The sequence below is a fragment of the Haliotis rufescens genome, unplaced genomic scaffold (assembly GCF_023055435.1).
Source record: "Haliotis rufescens isolate VD_foot unplaced genomic scaffold, xgHalRufe1.0.p SCAF_20, whole genome shotgun sequence".
In the NCBI taxonomy this organism is placed as follows: domain Eukaryota; kingdom Metazoa; phylum Mollusca; class Gastropoda; order Lepetellida; family Haliotidae; genus Haliotis; species Haliotis rufescens.
Genome location: NW_025963891.1, coordinates 17,119,112 through 17,137,067, shown reverse-complemented (window position 1 = coordinate 17,137,067; position 17,956 = coordinate 17,119,112). Strand labels below are relative to the sequence as shown.

The following is a 17,956-nucleotide window of genomic DNA, read 5'->3' as shown; positions in this document are numbered from 1 at the left end:
GTACGTGATATGGTCTCATTTCGACCGTGCCCTGCTCAGTGTGGAGTTATGTGAAAATACAAATATTTTACCTGTTATGTTTAATTTGAATGAGTTATGATAGCTTTCTTGTCAGTCTCCCGTTCCTCCTATCTATAACGAACAAAATGCAATCTGAAAATGATATAATTTTACTAATAAAGAAATTAAAAACGTGTCAATAGTTTTTACGAAATGAATGTCTCGCAAAGCTTCCTTTGAACACATCTAGGTCATATACCAACGTCTTTGGTTGTCTAGATGTGTCCTTCCTGGTAATTTTTTTAATGTGGTAATTACATCCTCATCATTAGCTTGTCAGGTTCAGACGTGGGTTTGTCTCCCTGTTCCCTAGTGCCAGCATCTGCAACAACATGAGACACTACAGCGACGTCGCCGACGACAGTAGTAGCTTGAACCTCACCAACATCAGATTGGACGGGTTTCGTGTTCTTGACATCTGTTTGTGGAACATCAGTTGCAGTCGACGGAGTAGTTTGAGCCGTCGTATCAGTGACGTCAGGTGTCGAGTCTAGTAGAATGACGGATGGCGAGGTGAGCGTCCCAGGTCCGACTCCACGACTTCGACCAGGGTCGGATGCTAGAAAAGGGTTCTCAACGTAGTAGGGGTCGGCAGCGATGACGGTGGGCGTGGGTAAGAAGTCGCCGGACATGACACCCGTGACGTAGAAGAGGTCGTCGTTGTAGTAGTCGTTTGGTGCTGATGGCTTCCTGGCCTTCGTTCGACGTCTGGACATAGGACACATGTTAAGGAAACGGTACCGCCATAAGGATAAACACAAGAACGAATCACAGCCGCCATCGCTTCTTTGACTTCAAAATTAAGGAATGTACATGTTATTTAAAAACAAAAAAAAGTTAAAATGTTACTTGTCTTTATGCCAAAGTCATGTCAGGATCAGGATTCTTAACCAAAATTTTCACCGATTGTGATCATTGTGAGTTTAACCAAAGTGGTGTAAGGTTATGTTCAGGACCCACTGGCACCAACCGACATTAGCGCCACATCTATTGTGCTCTCCCCACACATTTATTTAATACTCCTTGATGTTCTTGAAATACTTATCAAACCCGCGTGAAACCTAGCTCACTAAGCTAAGTCCTTATCAATAGGCACATTGCTATTTAGTGTTGTACACTTGTTTCCCGTTTTGAGGATGACGTCGCATCCAAGATTATTGCACTTATAAAGCGACGAGCATGCACGTGTGTGTGTGTGGCTGCTTGTGCTAGTCCGGACTGATGCCGATTTATAGTGCTAGCCCACTGAGATCGCAGTTTAAGAAGAATATCCCCCTCAGACACAGTATACTGACTCCGAGCCGACCAGTCCTTGTTTTAGCCCCTTAATGCCGAGCGCCAGACAGGGTAACAACAAGTTCCATCTTTTAACGTGTTTTGGTATGACGCGGCCGGGGATCGAACCCCGGACCTTCCGCTCTCCGGGCGGACGCTTACCACTGAGGCGTTCGTTTTGAGGATGAACGTAAGACATCAAATAACGCCAAGTGTACTGAATGTATACTTACTTGTAGCACACACAGCAGATCACCATGACGATACCGACAACAATGAGAGACCCCAGCCCTCCGACCACGCCCCCCACCACTGTCGTCACGTCCCGTGCCTGGCGTTCTGCAATAGCATCCATTCAAAACTCAGATGTATTTCTAAGAATACTTCACTCGTACCTACATTTCAGTTATCGGCATCTCCGTCCCAATAAAATATTGGATATTACGAGCTTGCACGTTGTTCCTCATAATTTAGTATTATAATATTGTTCTATACCATCTTCTCGAGGCAAGGGAGTTAACTGGCATTAAAAGTCCAGTTTCCACCCTTGTAAAACTAGGATGGAATTATGGTGTTATATTTTTGCTGGACTAACGAGTCTATGCATAGTCTAATCAAAATCCCATAACCATATCCAAACCCGGTTCATAACCAACATGGCAACTGCCGTTTCGAATTCTTTCGATTGTACGATTTGCAGAGCATGTGTCACCAGGGCGTCGACACATATTTGCCAAATCCTTTCATGTTTAAACAAGGGGATATGACGCACTTCGCGAGTTAAAATCCGTTTTATAACAGAAAAGATCTTTATTATTGATGAGAACGCCTTGACTGGGCGCCGCCATTTTGTTTGAAGCAAATGCAAGTGATCTGAGAGGTTGAATCTGATTGGTCAGCAGGAACCACATAGAAGGGACATAACTCGTAATGGCTACGCTATGATCGAGCCCCAAAATTCCAGCCCAGATCGGCTTTGCAGTAATGAAAGAAGTTGTTATCCACAACTTGTGTCTACTTTGTCATCCGTCAACTTCTAAGTAATGCCTATCAAACAATTTATTCCGGCAAGGGTTGAAACCGGACTTTAAAGGTCAGTTACCTCCCTTGCCTCGGGAAGACGTGTCCATACAAGCATTGCATAGCGTTCGGATATTAGATCAGTCTAATATTTGTATATTTAGTCTCAGATGAAATCATTCGAATATTATTCCACATCCTTTAACTGTTCAGGTTTAGTTGTTTATTTACCCGCATGGATATCACAACGCTCGCCGTAGTACGGCTCCGCACACTGACAGAAGACTTTAAGCGACTCCGACTTCCATACACACTGTCCGTTGTTCTCGCAGTATTTTGGATCAACGTCACATGGAGCTGTAAACAAAGAGTCAGTAAGTATATAAATTTATCAAGGGTTTCGCATAAAGTCGCATGAAGTCCTCCCGATTCGACATGCACCAAGGATACATGGTGCACTTTAAATTTAACGCGGGGGATATTTTCCAAGTTATTTGCATCTATTTTTGAATTAGAACGGCAGTATATGATTCAACCGTCAGAAAACACAAATCACGACGAACACACGTGACAACACAGTATTATCAATCTTATCTCAATCATGAGGCAAAGTGTGGTAGCGTATAGGTTAATGCGTTCGCCAGTGACGCCGAAACTCCGGGTTCGAAATTGCGGAGGTGCACATTGTGTTCCGTCGTGCTGTTTTCAACACTAAAAAGTCCCCTGACCCGTGAAGATCCGGGTTAGAATAGGTCTTCAGCAACCCATGCTTGCCGTAAAAGGCGACTATGTTTGTCGTAAGAGGCGGCTAACGGGATCGGGTGGTCAGGCTCGCTGACTTGGTTGATGCATGTCATTGTATACCAATGGCGTGGATCGATGTTCATGATGTCAATCACTTGATTGTCTGGCCCAGAATTGATGATAAACAGACCGCTTTTATATAGCTGAAATATTGCACAGTGCGGTGTTAAACAACAAACAAACAAACAATAAAAAGTCCACTTGATCACTCACAGAGGCACTGCTGAGGAGATCTTGAGCCAGTACCGGAAGTCATCATCGGACCTGCGCACTCCTGACATTTCGTCTGCGCCATCTTGTCTTGGTACGTCCCCACTGGACACACGATACACCTTCGAGGTGTTGCCTGTGCGTAACTCCCGGCTGGGCATGGGACTATTAACAAATGCAAAAAATAATTATTATATTGTACAGATGCACTATAACATATTGTAAAACTGAAAACTCGTCAATAAAGACAAGCTGTTTCAATAAAATCTTTCGGTTTTATAAGTTTCCAAAACAAAGGTTATTAATATTGTTATTAACGGTTATTAACTTGATACGTTTGTATTATATTTCCGAAATTTTTTTACTTCGATGTTTGTTACCAATTACCTCAGCTGTAAAAGGAAGATCCTAAAGTACTTTTACGGTTATTTTCATGTTCAACTACTTGATCTTGTCAAATTAGGGCGATCGGGTAGCCTCGTGGCTAAAGCGTTCGCTCGTCACGCCGAAGACCCGTTCCGATTCCGAACATCGGTACAATGTGTGAAGCCCATTTCTGGTGTCCTCCGCCGTGATATTGCTTGGGTATTGCTAAAAGCGGCGTAAAATCATACTAATACACTCACTCTTGTCAAATGAGTGCAAGATTGGGAGCTCACCACAATTGCCATCTTGAAACATGTGTCCTGTGTGACTGCATAACTTCTCCACCAGCCTCCCAGTCATCCCCACGTAATGAATGCCATACTCTGCCTGAAACAGTCGACTGACTGAACAGATTATGACTGGAACATTATTAAGACTTTTTCTGGAACATTATAAGTGTGCCAAACAGGCTTCCATTCACAAATGCCCATACTGTTTTAGTAAGGCACACTATAGCATAGTTATCTCTCTTTGTTGTTGTGATCCGCTATGCACAGGAAGTGAACTGTGAGCACTGTAACTCACCAGACTTGAGAAGATCTCTTTGTCAAAGAACATCTCTGTGAGTACACTGTCAGTGGTGCGCGTCACGATGACGCCGTTAGCGTTGGGCACTGACGTCAACTCCTCACTGGCCGTGTGAAACACAGAAGAAACAAGATGTGACGTTGAGATTTATGGAGGGTCTTTTAAGGAGTGATTTGAAAACAACTGATATTTTCAAGAGTGGTGCAGAGATGATATGTGTCTTTTACAAGAAAAGGCAAATGTTCTATTTTTATGTATTTCTACAGCAAAATTGGAACATATCCCTCATCGCTAGCACATGTTTTTACGCGATTATATATAATTGATGTTCAGAAGAATGCATCTTCCTGAGACAAGGGAATCTGATTATGTCAATAGGAGGACATAGAACGGACACAACTCGTAAAAGCCAATGGTGGTGTTACGATCGAGCCTGGAAATTCCAGCAAAGTTCGGCAAGGGTGGAAACTGAACTGTTATATTAAGTTAACGTCCTTGCCTCGGGAAGATGAAAGAAACGCGATTTCATAATGGGAGAGAAAGAGTCATAACGGCAATTAATACCCGTAGATCTACTATGGGATATTGTGTCTCAGGATGCCAATAAATTGATAGGATTAATAGAATTAATAGTCTTTTAAGGAGCGGACTGTACGATAAAATAGTCTTTTAAGGAGCGGACTGTACGATAAAATAGTCTTTTAAGGAGCGGACTATACGATAAAATAGTCTTTTAAGGAGCGTCCTGGACTTTTCGATAAATGGGTAGGAGGACTACTCACGGCACATTTTCCAGCACAACCCTAACTGTGAGCTGGGTGTGGCGCGTCTCCCCTGCCTGTCTCCGCCTTCTCTCCCCTCCCTCGCACCCCTCAACCCGCACCGTCTTCACGTTACTGCACCCCTGGTGACACAGCTTTGACCACGTGTGACTCGCGCCAGCCATCACTCTGTGTATTCCGGAGGCGATGGCTGCATTGATGATGTCACTGCTGTCACACGTCGTCGTGTTGAACTTCAGCGTCATGTGGTACATCGTCATCAGAACCTCCTGGACAGGAACTCCCTCTACAACGACCAATACACCGTCAATTGGATGTTTCATCGATATACGGAGTCCCAACTTCCTTACAAGACATTGGGTAGACATGGATGAAGATAACTAGCATACGGCCCCTACTGCCAATATACAGGTGGTGTTGGAGCCGCTATCTCTCTCCTGTACAGAATGTATAGGGATTTCGTCCAGTGGTTTAAGGGTCCGCAGTATCAGAAATTATTACATGTCACAAGTGATTAAGGAAGAGACTGGTGTATAGTTTTAAACATATTTTATGATTTATAGCTAATCCGAGATTTAGAAGTGCGCTTTAAAACCTTCATCGTAAATTTGCTCAGGAATTGATCCGTTGCCCCCAGAACTGACATACTGAGAAACAGATATTAAACGAGGAACGATTGTTGGGGACATGGCTGTGAAGAGTTGCGTCCCTTTACCGCCCACAACAGAGGATCGTACAGAGGATCCTGATACTGTGCCCGTGCGTGGTATGCATCTACGATCTACGTTTCTTTGGGCTTCTCTCCTACATCCGTGATTTAACGTGATTTACTGTTGAAACCGGCGTCAAACTGTATTGACTGCTTCCAGGAGAGGCCCTACTCCCCGGTATTTTACAGTCGAGAGCTCACGTGCCCTTGTTCTAGTGTCCAGAGCGTCTGCCCGGAGAGCAGAAGGTCAGTGGTTTGATTCTGTGTCCGCGTCATACCAACAGCCGTTAAAAGATGATAGTTTTTGTTACCCTACCTGGCGCTCGGCATAAAGGGGCTAAAACAAGGACTGGTCGGCTCAGAGAGAGTATACTGTGTGTGAGTGGGAAATTCATGTTAAACTGCGGCATGGTATCTCAGTGGTCTAGCACTAAAAAAAACCAAATTTAGTCCGCACTAGTACAAGCGCGCACACACACACACACACAAACACACTCACACGCGCGTCTCTATGTCAGTGCAATCTTCTTTAACCTGTCGTTAAACCCTATATCACCTCTGCTCTTCCAGGACAAACAGTTTCAGTATATTTGTTTTCACAAATACGTCACTCCTGTATACATTCAACACAGCGTACTGCGCATTAGTACAGGTGCGAATATTTCCACAACCTTTATATAGATTCGTTCGTACACGCGCTATCATTTGTCATTGTTAACGATATATAAACTGGTATTTTACGGGCGGTTCAGACAGTGACATATGTTTGTTTGTCGTTTAACGCCGGACTCAGCAATATTACAGCAATATGACGGCGGTCTGGAAATAATCGAGTCTGAACTAAACAATCCAGTGATTGACATCATGAGCATCGAACCACGCAATTGGGTTATGATGACATACATCAACCAAGCCGGCGAGCCTTACCACCCGATCCCGTTAGTCGCCTCTTATGACAAGCATAGGTTGCTTAAGACCTATTCTAACCCGGATCTTCACGGGCCCGATTTTAATTAGATTAGGGTTGACTATTATGGCTAGAAATGACAGGACAAGTAGGATATGACCTCCCCTTCGCAAGCTACGGAGTCACGCATGTTACAACAGATAACGTTAAATAAATTAAAAGTGAAATATGTGTGGCGTACCGGGTAGAGGAACACAGGTGACACTGCCAGTTGTCATGGTGATGTGGCCAGCTGGACATTTGACACAGTAAGCAGACGACAGGTCGGGGCGCGTGAAGCCCAGACGACACTTGGCACATTTCTTCTCAACATAGCTGTATTCATGGCCCACAGAACAGGATTCTGGAACACAGGAACTACACATCACTGGGGGGTATACCAAGATGATACAACTAATCATGACTACCTGTTCGAGTCCGAGGGGCGGTCGGGTAGCCTAGTGGTTAAAGCGTTCGCTCGTCACGCCGAAGACAAGGGTTCGATTCCATATGGGTACAATGCGTGAAGCCCATTTCTGGTGTCTCCCGTCGTGATATTGCTGGAATATTGCTAAACATGGCGTCAAACCATACCTACTATACGAGTCCTAGATAGACACCTGTTATGATACTTGCCCTGTCCGCACAATGTCCGTGCTGGTGGTGTACACCAACGTGGTAACGGAGTAAAAACCTTGATACATAGGCGGGCCCAGAGTGGATCCAGCTGTCCAGGGGGTCCGGGCCACCAACCACAACCACTCCCCCTCCCCTCCCCTTTTGAAAACCTAATATAGTATATTATAGGCAGTAACATTATCTGAGAGAAGATTTTGATAACCTGGACCACTTCCTTTTAAAAATGCTGAGATCCACCCTTGTGATATGATGAGATTATTTAAACCTGATCAGCTTAATGGGTTATGTCTGTGGAAAAAAACACATCACTCTTTCCGAGGAACCTCTTATCATAACGTGAATCTTTGCGAAGTATGACAAGGAATATTAAGGATAATAACTTCTTTTATTATTAAATTAAAACGATCATGTCGGTCTTGTTAAAACACATTTGTATTGGATGATAGGAAGGACTTTTTCCAATTTCCTGTGGAATATATGCATGTAGACGTGTGACTAGTGAGGAAGGGATTCAAGTGTTGTGAAATCATCAATATTAGAGTCAGTGGCTGGTACCTTACTAGTCTGCCATACAGATCCTGAAACAAATATATCCATACAGCTAATGCAAGTCTATCATATTTGGCAAGTCTAGATTACTGCAGTATCTGAAAATGAAGAAAGTTTCTGGGCTCCTTTTTATTATATTTCATAACTATAATTTAACAACTGTTTTTTTTCTGTATGAAAGTTCATTTCAGACACTAGATGTTAGTCTTGTACATTACCAACACAGAAGTACCGGTCTCTCGCGCCCTCCGTGCTGGTGTTGGTCCCCGGGGGGCACCGTAGGCACTCGGTCCTCTGTGACCGGGGCTGGTAAGACCCTCTGGGACAAGGGGTGCAGCCAGACTCACTCAGTCGCCCGAAGGTCCCTGGCTGACAGTCACCTGACAACAGGAAAATGGTGTTGGTGAACATATTCACGATTTCTTACGTAGTTATCAAAAGAACCGAGATGCATGAATCACAGGAGTCCGTATCTAAAAATAGACCCTTCGGAGCTCGCGTGTGGAGATTGTCATGAATATGCATGAGGGTGTCTATTTTTAGATACGGACTCCTCTGCATGAATGAATGTTATTTTGCGGCACATTTATCAACTTTGCATTTTCTGTAAATAATCAGGTCGGGCAAACTAGTGCTTGATAGCATGAACAGAACTCTCCGCCGTCGGGTACGATGGCGGGTCACACATTGTACCACACCCGTGAAGAACTGGGGTAGAATAGGTCTTCAGCAACCCATGCTTGCCGTAAACAGCGACTATGATGTAGTAAGAGGCGACGAACGGGATCGGGTGGTCAGGCTCACTGACTTGGCTGATTCATGTCATCGTATCCCAGTTGCGTAGATTGCGTGGTTGCGTGATGCCAATCACTGGATTGTCTAGTCCAGACTCGCTTATTTACAGACCGCCGTCATATAGCTGGAATATTGCCGAGACCGGCGTTTAACAACAAACAAACATTGTACCAAAAATTGTTTCTCATTTTAATTGACTCTTAGGACAAAATCTGGATGCTGTTGACCTTTTTTGCCTTTGAATCCTAATGGAGTGAATATAGAGGAATGTATGTCAAACGACATTCATCATGGTGTGGACATACGTCTATGTTAACGTCAATAGCACATGTATTTTGCCTCGATTTACCTGCTGTACACAGTAGTGTTATACTCCTTCAAGACTAAGCTTATGTCACTAACCTTTGGATGCAGTAAGAACATCCCTCACTTTGGACAACAGAGGATATCTGCCCTGCCCACAGAACTTCCCGCCAAAATCATCCTGTCCCATCTCCCAGAGCATAGCGCCCCCTAGCTGCTGCTGGCGGATGTAGAGAGCCTGGAAGGAGAGGCACACTGGCTCACTGCTCCTCAAACATGTACCAGGCCATGATGGAACGGACAGTACATCAATGCAATGTATAGGGCGATACAGATCGTGAGACCACGTCATTCAAAGTATATGTTTTACTGCCACGTTTTTAATCGTAGAATGTGTTGTTTGAATGCTTGGCTAAATCTGTCATTCATCGCCAACAACTGGAGGGATGTTCTAAATCCCGCTAGGGTCGATGCAGGTAGCGAAAGTACTGCAAGTCCCCATGATCTTCAGTTGCTGGCGATCCATAACCCGATTTAAATTGTATTGTTTACTAATAAATTATTTTTTACAAATTTTCAACTAGTTTTATTTAGAATCAGTGACATTCGAATTGTTGTACTGTCAATCGATGACACGTTTTTATTAAACGTAAAGATATGTATTATTAATGTATAAATTCTCGTCACGTCACGAAATATTGTCGATGTGACGTTAACTTTTAACTCACTCACTACAGTTCATGAAACATCTGCTCCGTGGACGATTATTTATCATTCCATAACGGATGTTTGTTGCAGCCATTTCGGGATCGAACCTTTTTCTCCAAACTTTGGAGGTCGTCGTACCCAATCCACTGCTCGCGGCTGTAGATGGCAGGAACATCGCTGACATCGTCCCAAACACGTGTCCAGTTGGAACTTCGGACAAACTGGCAGATCTGTCAACATGAATAACTAACTTTACAAACAAAAATCTAAAAACTTAAATACCTGTCTGGATATTGTTCTTGAAATTAGCCATTGATGGAGAGTAACCGAATAAATTCATATGAATATGACGGCGGTCTGTAAATTATCGAATCTGGACCAGACCATCCAGTGATTAAATTCATATGAACTGAAAGGATACATCTTCTGAAACGTCTTCAAATGCGAATAATCATCCATATACACGATTCTCGTTGTCATTTGTAAACTGGATTTTGTTGTTGTTGTTTTGGGTTTGTTTGTTTGTTTGTTTTGGTTTTGTTTTTTTAGGGGGAGGGGTTGCTTGTTTTATTGTGATTTTTTCTTGTCCCAACACAACTATAACAAATAGTTTTGCATTTGCTTCAAAAATATTGTTTTTGATCCCCGGTCGGTCCCTTAGGTGCTGTGAGGTATTATATAGACATTTAATGGTTGGTCCCTAACCGCTCGGCCCCTCCCTACCCCGTCTACCCAAAACCGTGATCAGTGCGTCTACCTGGTAGTAGGGGTAGAAGCCGGTGGTTCCGTTCCCCGGGTCGTACAGGGAGGTGAGGTGCTGACTGAGGAGCACGTGGTACCTGCCGTAGAAGGGGATTCCCACCACCAGCTTGTGCCGTGGGGCCCCCTTGTTCGCCCAGTAGTTGATGCTGTAGCGCTGAAACACCGTGCTTGGACACTTGAGACAAGATATACACTGAGTAAAAGTATTTGAAGCATTCATTCCTACATTCATTGACTAGAGTTATATGAAGTAGGCGTGTCCATAAACATGTTCATGACGTGAGTCGGAAATGATCTACGTATGTCTTCCGATAACACCCTTTCATCAATCACAAGAGAGTCACGGATAAGGGAACGATGGTGAAGAAATGGTCCATGTACACTCTCTCTCTCTCTCTCTCATACACACACACACACACACACACTCCGAGAGAGAGAGAGTGAGTGAGTATGGTTTTACGCCGCTCTTAGCAATATTCCAGCAATATCACGGCGGGGGACACCATAAATGGGCTTCACACATTGTACCCATGTCGGGAATCGAACCCGGTTCTTCGGCTTGACGATCCAACGCTTTAACCACTAGGCTACCCGACCGTCTCACTCATGTTGAGAGAGAGAGAGAGAGAGAGAGAGAGAGACTTACATTGACGTACACCCTCGAACAGCGTACGTCCGATGCACACCAAGCATGTTACCTACCTACTCCGGTCCCTCCTAGTTCTATATACGGGCAACTATCATATCTTCCCAAGCCAAGGGAAGTGACCACAAAAGACAAGTTGACGCTTATATTCAGTTAGCTCCCTTGCCTCGGGAAAATGGACTACTTTTAGATCAGACAAAGTAAATCTGCAACATACCACGCTGTACTTCCGGTCTTCTTCCGAGTCCCCAGGCCGGCTGGAGAGGGGGGCGTGGTGGAGGAGGCGTGATCCGCGGGAGGCGTCCAGGTCATAGGTCATCACGTTCAGGAAATCCACAGCTCTGAATGATGTAGTACCGACTTACTGGCCTCTGCTTTAGTACTACTCTCGAGAACCTTATATATACAGCAGTATAATTCTACTTTTAATGTGAAATGATAAAAAGGCTTCAAAAGAAACTAACTGGGAAATCGAATAAACCTCGTATCCATCGTCGACGATGTCCCGCGAGGCGGCGACAGCAACAGTGAGGAGAAGACGCGGGAGGCCAGTCCGGCTTGCTTCGGTGATCATCTTGTTCCGAAGACTCTGACAAAAAATGTAGCGTTGTTTACCTGTATAAGTGTTGTGTAGCGTTGTTTACCTGTATAAGTGGTGTGTAGCGTTGTTCACCTGTATAAGTGTTGTTAAGCGTTGTTTACCTGTATAAATGTTGTGTAGCGTTGTTTACCCGTATAAATGTTGTATAGCGTTGTTTACCTGTATAAATGTTGTGTATCGCTGTTTACCTGTATGAATGTTGTGTAGCGTTGTTTACCTGTATAAATGTTGTATAGCGTTGTTTACCTGTATAAGTGTTGTGTAGCATTGTTTACCTGTATAAGTGTTGTGTAGCGTTGTTTACCTGTATAAATGTTGTGTAGCGTTGTTTACCTGTATAAGTATTGTGTAGCGTTGTTTACCTGTATAATTATTGTGTAGCGTTGTTTACCTGTATAAGTATTGTGTAGCGTTGTTTACCTGTATAAGTGTTGTGTAGCGTTGTTTACCTGTATAAGTGTTGTGTAGCGTTGTTTATCGGCAGGTCCACTGCCTCCCCGAACAGGCCACACCCAAGCTATATCCACGCCGTCGAAGTTGATCCTCCTGATGTAATTGATGATGTTGTCACAGAACGTGTTGATCCTGTCCCCGTCACTCACTACTGCCACGAAGGGAGCGGAGCCATGTGTCTGCCCGCCCACGGCCAATAACACCCTCAGACTGGGGTTCGAATCCCGTAGCTTGGACACCTGCGCGTATGTCCCTTGAAACAGGTGTTTTTGACATATGCTTTAATATTAAATCACTACAATTTGTTCTTTATTGAATATATACATACGACTCTTATGGATACAGTAATAGAAACAATATGTAACACTTCAATAGTTTAGAGGTGAGTTGAGGTGAGGTGAGGTGAGGTGAGGTGAGATGGTTTTTAACGTCACGTCCAAGATTATTGCACTCATATAGCGACGTGCATGCACCTGTGTGTGTACATGTGAGTGTGGCTGCTTGTACTAGTGCGGACTGATTTATAACGCTAGCCCATTGAGATACCATGCCGCAGTTTATCATGAATACCCCACCCAGACACAGTATACTAACTCCAAGTCCTTGTTTAAGCATCTTACTGCTGAGTGCCAGGCAGGGTAACAACAAGTACTATCTTTTGGCATATTTTGGTATGACGTGGCCGGGGATTGCACACAGGACCTTCCACTCTCCGGGTAGATGCTCTACCACAAGACCACGGAGGCTGTCTCACACAAAGTAGGCATTTAACTGAACCTTATTGTTTATGTATGCTAAAGACAAAAGTAAATGGTTGTCGTGGTTGTTGTGTGGCAATGCAAGTTTGTCTATCATAATCTGCTATAACAGCGTGATACATCAAGTTCTAAGTGTAATAATCTTCAAGTTCCATCTGATGTCTTTTGAAAGTACATGAAAATGACGAGCGTCAGACAGGGTAACAACAACTACTATCCTTTCACGTCTTTTGGTATGACGCGGCCGGGAATCGAACATCGGACCTCCCGCTCTCCGGGCGGACGCTCTACCTCTAGACCAAGGAGGCGGTCCAATATTTTAGAGCCTAATAGTTACAGCGATATACAGAACTCCCTCAAGAAACACTACTGTTCTGTGATAAAACGTTTTATATGTATTTTGATATGACTTGATGTAGATCAATACTTAACTAAGGCAGTGAACGAAACTCACCGTCGGGTGTGTCGTCATTCCATTCATATGGTGCCAGAGTGTTACCACTGTCGTTGACTTGAGCGAAGGCGATGATGATGTGAGTGCAGAGGGAGACGTCGGTGATGTTGGCGACAGTGAAGCGAGCATCTCCTGGACGATTCTGTGACCAGTTGGTCATGTAGCACACTCGACGAAACTCTCCATGACAGGACACTACGGGACAAAACATTAACATTTCTGTTAAAATACATACAATTACTTACAACACTGCCGACAAAATGTCTGAACAGTATTACTTTGGCTCCCGTATAGCGCCATTACATCCGTCAGAGTTTATTTGTTTTTGTTTACGCCGCGCTCAACAATTATCCAGCTATATGACGGCGGTCTGTAAATAATCGAGTCGGGACCAGACAACCCTTTGATTGGCATCATGAGCATCGATCTATGCAATTGGGATATGATGACAACCGTCAATTCATTCATATGTCCAGGGTTTACGTGTTAAGTTCACTGACAGTATTTGCATATTATACGATACTGTTGGATCAAGTGGAAAAGCAACGGGAGCAACTACTTTGGCTTGAATAGTCGAGTTTGATCAACATGCCTGACAGTTTGTTCGAGAATACATTCAATAGTTCACCGTATTCATTGACGGAGACCCGTGAAGATCCGGGGTAGAATAGGACTTCAGCAACCCATGCTTGCCGTACAAGGCGACTATGCTTGTCGTAAGAGGCGACTAACGGAATCGGGGCGTCAGACTCGATGACTTGGTTGATGCGTGTCATCGTGTCCCAATTGCGTAGGTCGATGCTCATGATGTCAATCGCAGGATTGTCTGGCCCAGACGCGATTATTTACATACCGCCGTCATACAGTTGGAATATTGCACAGTGCGGCGTTAAACAACAAACAAACAATGTAAGAGTACACAGTTCATACTCACCTGTGAAGAGGGTGACCATTAGTCCCACCACAAACAACATCATGGACGACATCTTCACGGCGGCCGTCTCACTCATCAGCGGGGAATCTACACAAGACAATACATGGAATACTGTGTGCAATCTTCAACTCTCAGAGACTATAATGTCATATAGTCCACACAGAGGATTCTCAACAATGCTTAATACCACACAACTTCCCACCGTGGATTCTGGGCAAGAATAGGTCCCCGGCAACCTATGAAGGTCGTGGGAAGCGACTAAATGGATCGGGTGGTCAGGCGGTCGGTGACTTGCGTGTCATCAAATACCGACGTTGTAATATTGCTGAGTGCGGCGTTAAGCAACAAACAAATACAACTTCCTGTGTGCTTTTCAGCAGGACGGCATGGAGTAAGCATGTATGGATTGCAATACTATGTAACTTAAACCAACATGCAACAACCGCCATCTACAGGTAGATTTAAAAATAAAAATTGAATTGTAACATGTTGTTAGGAAGGTATTTGCATATTTTGCCGACAGCCTCTCTATTGTGGGATATGGTGCATATCGAACCACAAACAGCATTACCTCTAGTAGAAAACGCAGCCTGACTAAAACAGGCAAACAACTGTTATCGTGACTCGCGTGACACTTTGTGGACAGTATTGAGATCCCAGCGTTCCGAACCAGTAATCTCCATATCTTACCAGGACATCAACCAATCACTGTTAACTCTTCTTGTTCCCAACCTGGGGAATATAGGTATACTATCTCAACTGGTGAGTATACATGACAGGCCTGCATGTATTATTCAGGCTAGAAACAATACTGCAGGTATTATAGGTATTACGTGCGTGTACATGTATGTGATGATTATAGCTTGTGGTACGGAACGTGTCATTAAGGCAGACTGGTCGTACTACTGGCAGATCCAGAGGGACGCGCACCCACTGTTTTCAGACACCTAGTTAACTGCGCCCTTGTGACTTGGCTAGTATGCGCACCCAATTTTTAAAAAAAAATCATGGATCCGCCTCTGCATACTCTTACTTTGTTTGTTTGTTTGTTTGTTGTTTAACGCCGCACTCAACAATATTCCAGCTATATGACGGCGGTCTGTAAAAAAATGAGTCCGGACCAGACAATCCAGTGATTGGCATCATGAGCATCGATCCACGCCATTGGGATACGATGACATGCATCAACCAAGTCAGCGAGCCTGACCACCCGATCCCGTTAGTCGCCTCTTACGGCAAGCATGGATTGCTGAAGACCTATCCTACTCCGGATCTTCACGGGTCTAATCTTAATTACTCGTACTTACTCTTACTGTTTAGAAGATGTTCTGCTGTTTAGGAGATGGTCTGCTCCTGGTGTGACTGCAAATGTAAATGGAAGATATCGACACAAATGGTTCCCCCAATAAACGTGTTATATATTCCATAGAAAGTATAAACAATATTTGTATATGGTGATAAAGGAATAAAGGATCGTAACTAAACAATTGAAACCCGTCGCTGTCGTTTAGGCGGGAGAGGGGTCAGTAATGGGTCTATAAGCTACATTCCTACACACATTAGATCGCCTATGTGATAACAAATACCACATGACTTTAATTATGTACTGAAACAGGTACCCGTCATGAATATGTCCCTGAACTGTGGCGAGATGCACAGTATACACGCGACGCAATCTGCCGATACGTGTATGTATACGTCTCCCGCCATTCCAACAGAATGCATTGCAATTGTATTTTCAAGTATTATATACATATTGTTCACGAAATTTCATCTCTTTAATCTAATATATCAAAACGTTACTCGGCTGTAACAGTCTCCGAAGTACTGCACACTATAGGTCTAAAATACAACTATGATACCCCTATCAAATACATCACCATCGAATAACCATTTTTTGTTCGTTTTTACTTATACTTATCAGTTCCTGGTAGTAATTGTGTGCTCGTTCTAACAGCTTCAGCTGCTCCGACGACACACACACACACACACACACACACACACAAACACGGGCTGGGACGGGTAACTCGGGTACCCGGGTGGGGTGGGTACTGACTAAGTAGGACCTGGGTACCCACAGGACTAACCGGACCCGTGGTTAGTCACGTTATATATTGTTTAATGACAAAATTATGTAGAACTCTATGGTTACACTCCATGTCACTAATGTTCGCATTTCTTTCTGACTATGCACCCATTCCTTCTGATTTTTCATATGGTTGAATAAAGATAGAACTTAATTCAACTTAAGTGTATGAATGACCAGATTGTTTAATACGTGTATATAAATACGTTTTGCCAATGCTATGCTAAAAATGTTCCCAATCGGACATTTTGAGACATCTCCTGAGACCTACAGTGGGTACCCGGGTAGGGTCGGGTAATAGGGGGTGGGTACCCGGGTAGTGAATTTGGACTCGTCCCAGCCCTAACACACACACATACATAGTCTAGTGGATACTGATATTCACACCAACACAACATGCTAAAAGATATAACCTCCAAAAAGGATAACATAGAACCAGTAACAGACTACATCTTACAAATTCCCAGGAAATACTTACTTGAAGTTCTTGCCTCAGCCCCTCCATCCGGGTCCCATGGCGTGTTGATGCGGTCTTGTGTTTCGATGAAAGACGTCTAGGTTTCTCGAGTTTTTAAAATCATTTCCGCCTAATAATACAGTATCTTTCTCAACAAGATGTATGTTATTATGCCAGCCTTCTGTGAAAGCCCACGGAGGTGTGGTATACGGTGACATGATGGTGGCGTGACCGTGCGCTCACCCAGAACGTCCCCGATAGCAGGTAAAGCAGATCCACCCGACATAGACTGGTTCGCCGCGTTCTCGTGTACCCGTTTTAACGTGCTACATCATAGCCATATGGGAGTAAAACGGGTGTTTTCTAATTTAGTCAGATGCGCCTGGGACTGTGACGGGATCTTATTGATATTGATGAACAGAATTGTGTCTTGTCAGTCGCATTGACCATAGTCTGATTGGTCTTTTCTTGTTCACCGTGGTCGTCACGCTGACGAGTATGAAATGCACACGGGTTACGAGTGCCCAGATGATGATACGGCTGAAAAGGATTCAGTAACTGATAGAGACAGGTCCTGATATAGAAGCGTGAAACCAGTTTGACAGGATCCGTCTGTTCGCATGCTATCCATCTACAAACTTTTTTTTAAGACAAAGTAACTTCCCGTCAGAGATCAGTTCCTTGTGGAAAGCAATGCCGAACCCACACGACACAACCGACATGTCTGCATGACTGTAGGTTTATACATTGTAAACGTTGTCAAATTTCAAATTGTATTTCAGATATCATTACCCAAAATCCCTGCACAAATGGAGGAGGTATATATTTTCGGTGAAGATAAGAGGTTATAAATATTTAGTTTGTTCAGAAATATGGCCAAAATGAATAGTTTGTTATCAGTTGTGAAAAAAATGAATGGTTTGTTTCGTGGAAAAATACCCAAACATCAATTGTTTTTGTGTTAATAGTGAAAATAAATAGATTGTTTGATGGTGCATGCTCAGTAAATATATACCTTGTTGGATACGGCTGGAATAAAGTAGATTGTTCT

General features: G+C 43.7%; 1 protein-coding gene across 6 annotated transcripts; it reads right to left on the bottom strand.

The window, feature by feature from the left end:
- Positions 1-154: 154 nt before the first annotated feature.
- LOC124132673 lies at positions 155-17,190 on the bottom strand. Of its 6 annotated transcripts, none has more exons than XM_048400887.1 (19): positions 16,927-17,190; positions 15,660-15,724; positions 14,363-14,449; positions 13,429-13,623; positions 12,213-12,469; positions 11,627-11,751; positions 11,380-11,503; positions 10,512-10,670; positions 9,862-9,984; positions 9,146-9,284; positions 8,167-8,328; positions 6,963-7,124; positions 5,106-5,391; positions 4,321-4,426; positions 4,029-4,122; positions 3,373-3,534; positions 2,587-2,712; positions 1,569-1,674; positions 155-768 (listed from the first exon to the last, which is right to left on the bottom strand). In XM_048400887.1, the coding sequence occupies exons 3-19, from the start codon at positions 14,436-14,438 to the stop codon at positions 315-317; spliced, it is 2,856 nt and encodes a 951-aa protein (XP_048256844.1). In that variant the 5' UTR covers positions 14,439-14,449; positions 15,660-15,724; positions 16,927-17,190; the 3' UTR covers positions 155-314. The 6 variants fall into 6 exon arrangements, with proteins under 6 accessions (XP_048256844.1, XP_048256843.1, XP_048256845.1 ...); XM_048400886.1 differs by having other exon boundaries at positions 15,670-15,724; positions 16,927-17,189; XM_048400888.1 differs by lacking the exon at positions 15,660-15,724.
- Between the last annotated feature and the right edge of the window lie 766 nt (positions 17,191-17,956).

What these genes read in the sequence shown, in the direction of transcription:
- LOC124132673 (XM_048400887.1), bottom strand. Translation starts at nt 14,438, where the DNA reads ATGAGTGAGACGGCCGCCGTGAAGATGTCGTCCATGATGTTGTTTGTG. An exon ending in TCCAAAGTTTGGAGAAAAAG is followed by an intron (nt 9,285 to 9,861) that starts GTTCGATCCCGA and finishes CTCTCCTTCCAG; the next exon opens with GCTCTCTACATCCGCCAGCA. An exon ending in AGACCGGTACTTCTGTGTTG is followed by an intron (nt 7,125 to 8,166) that starts GTAATGTACAAG and finishes CCTGTGTTCCAG; the next exon opens with AATCCTGTTCTGTGGGCCAT.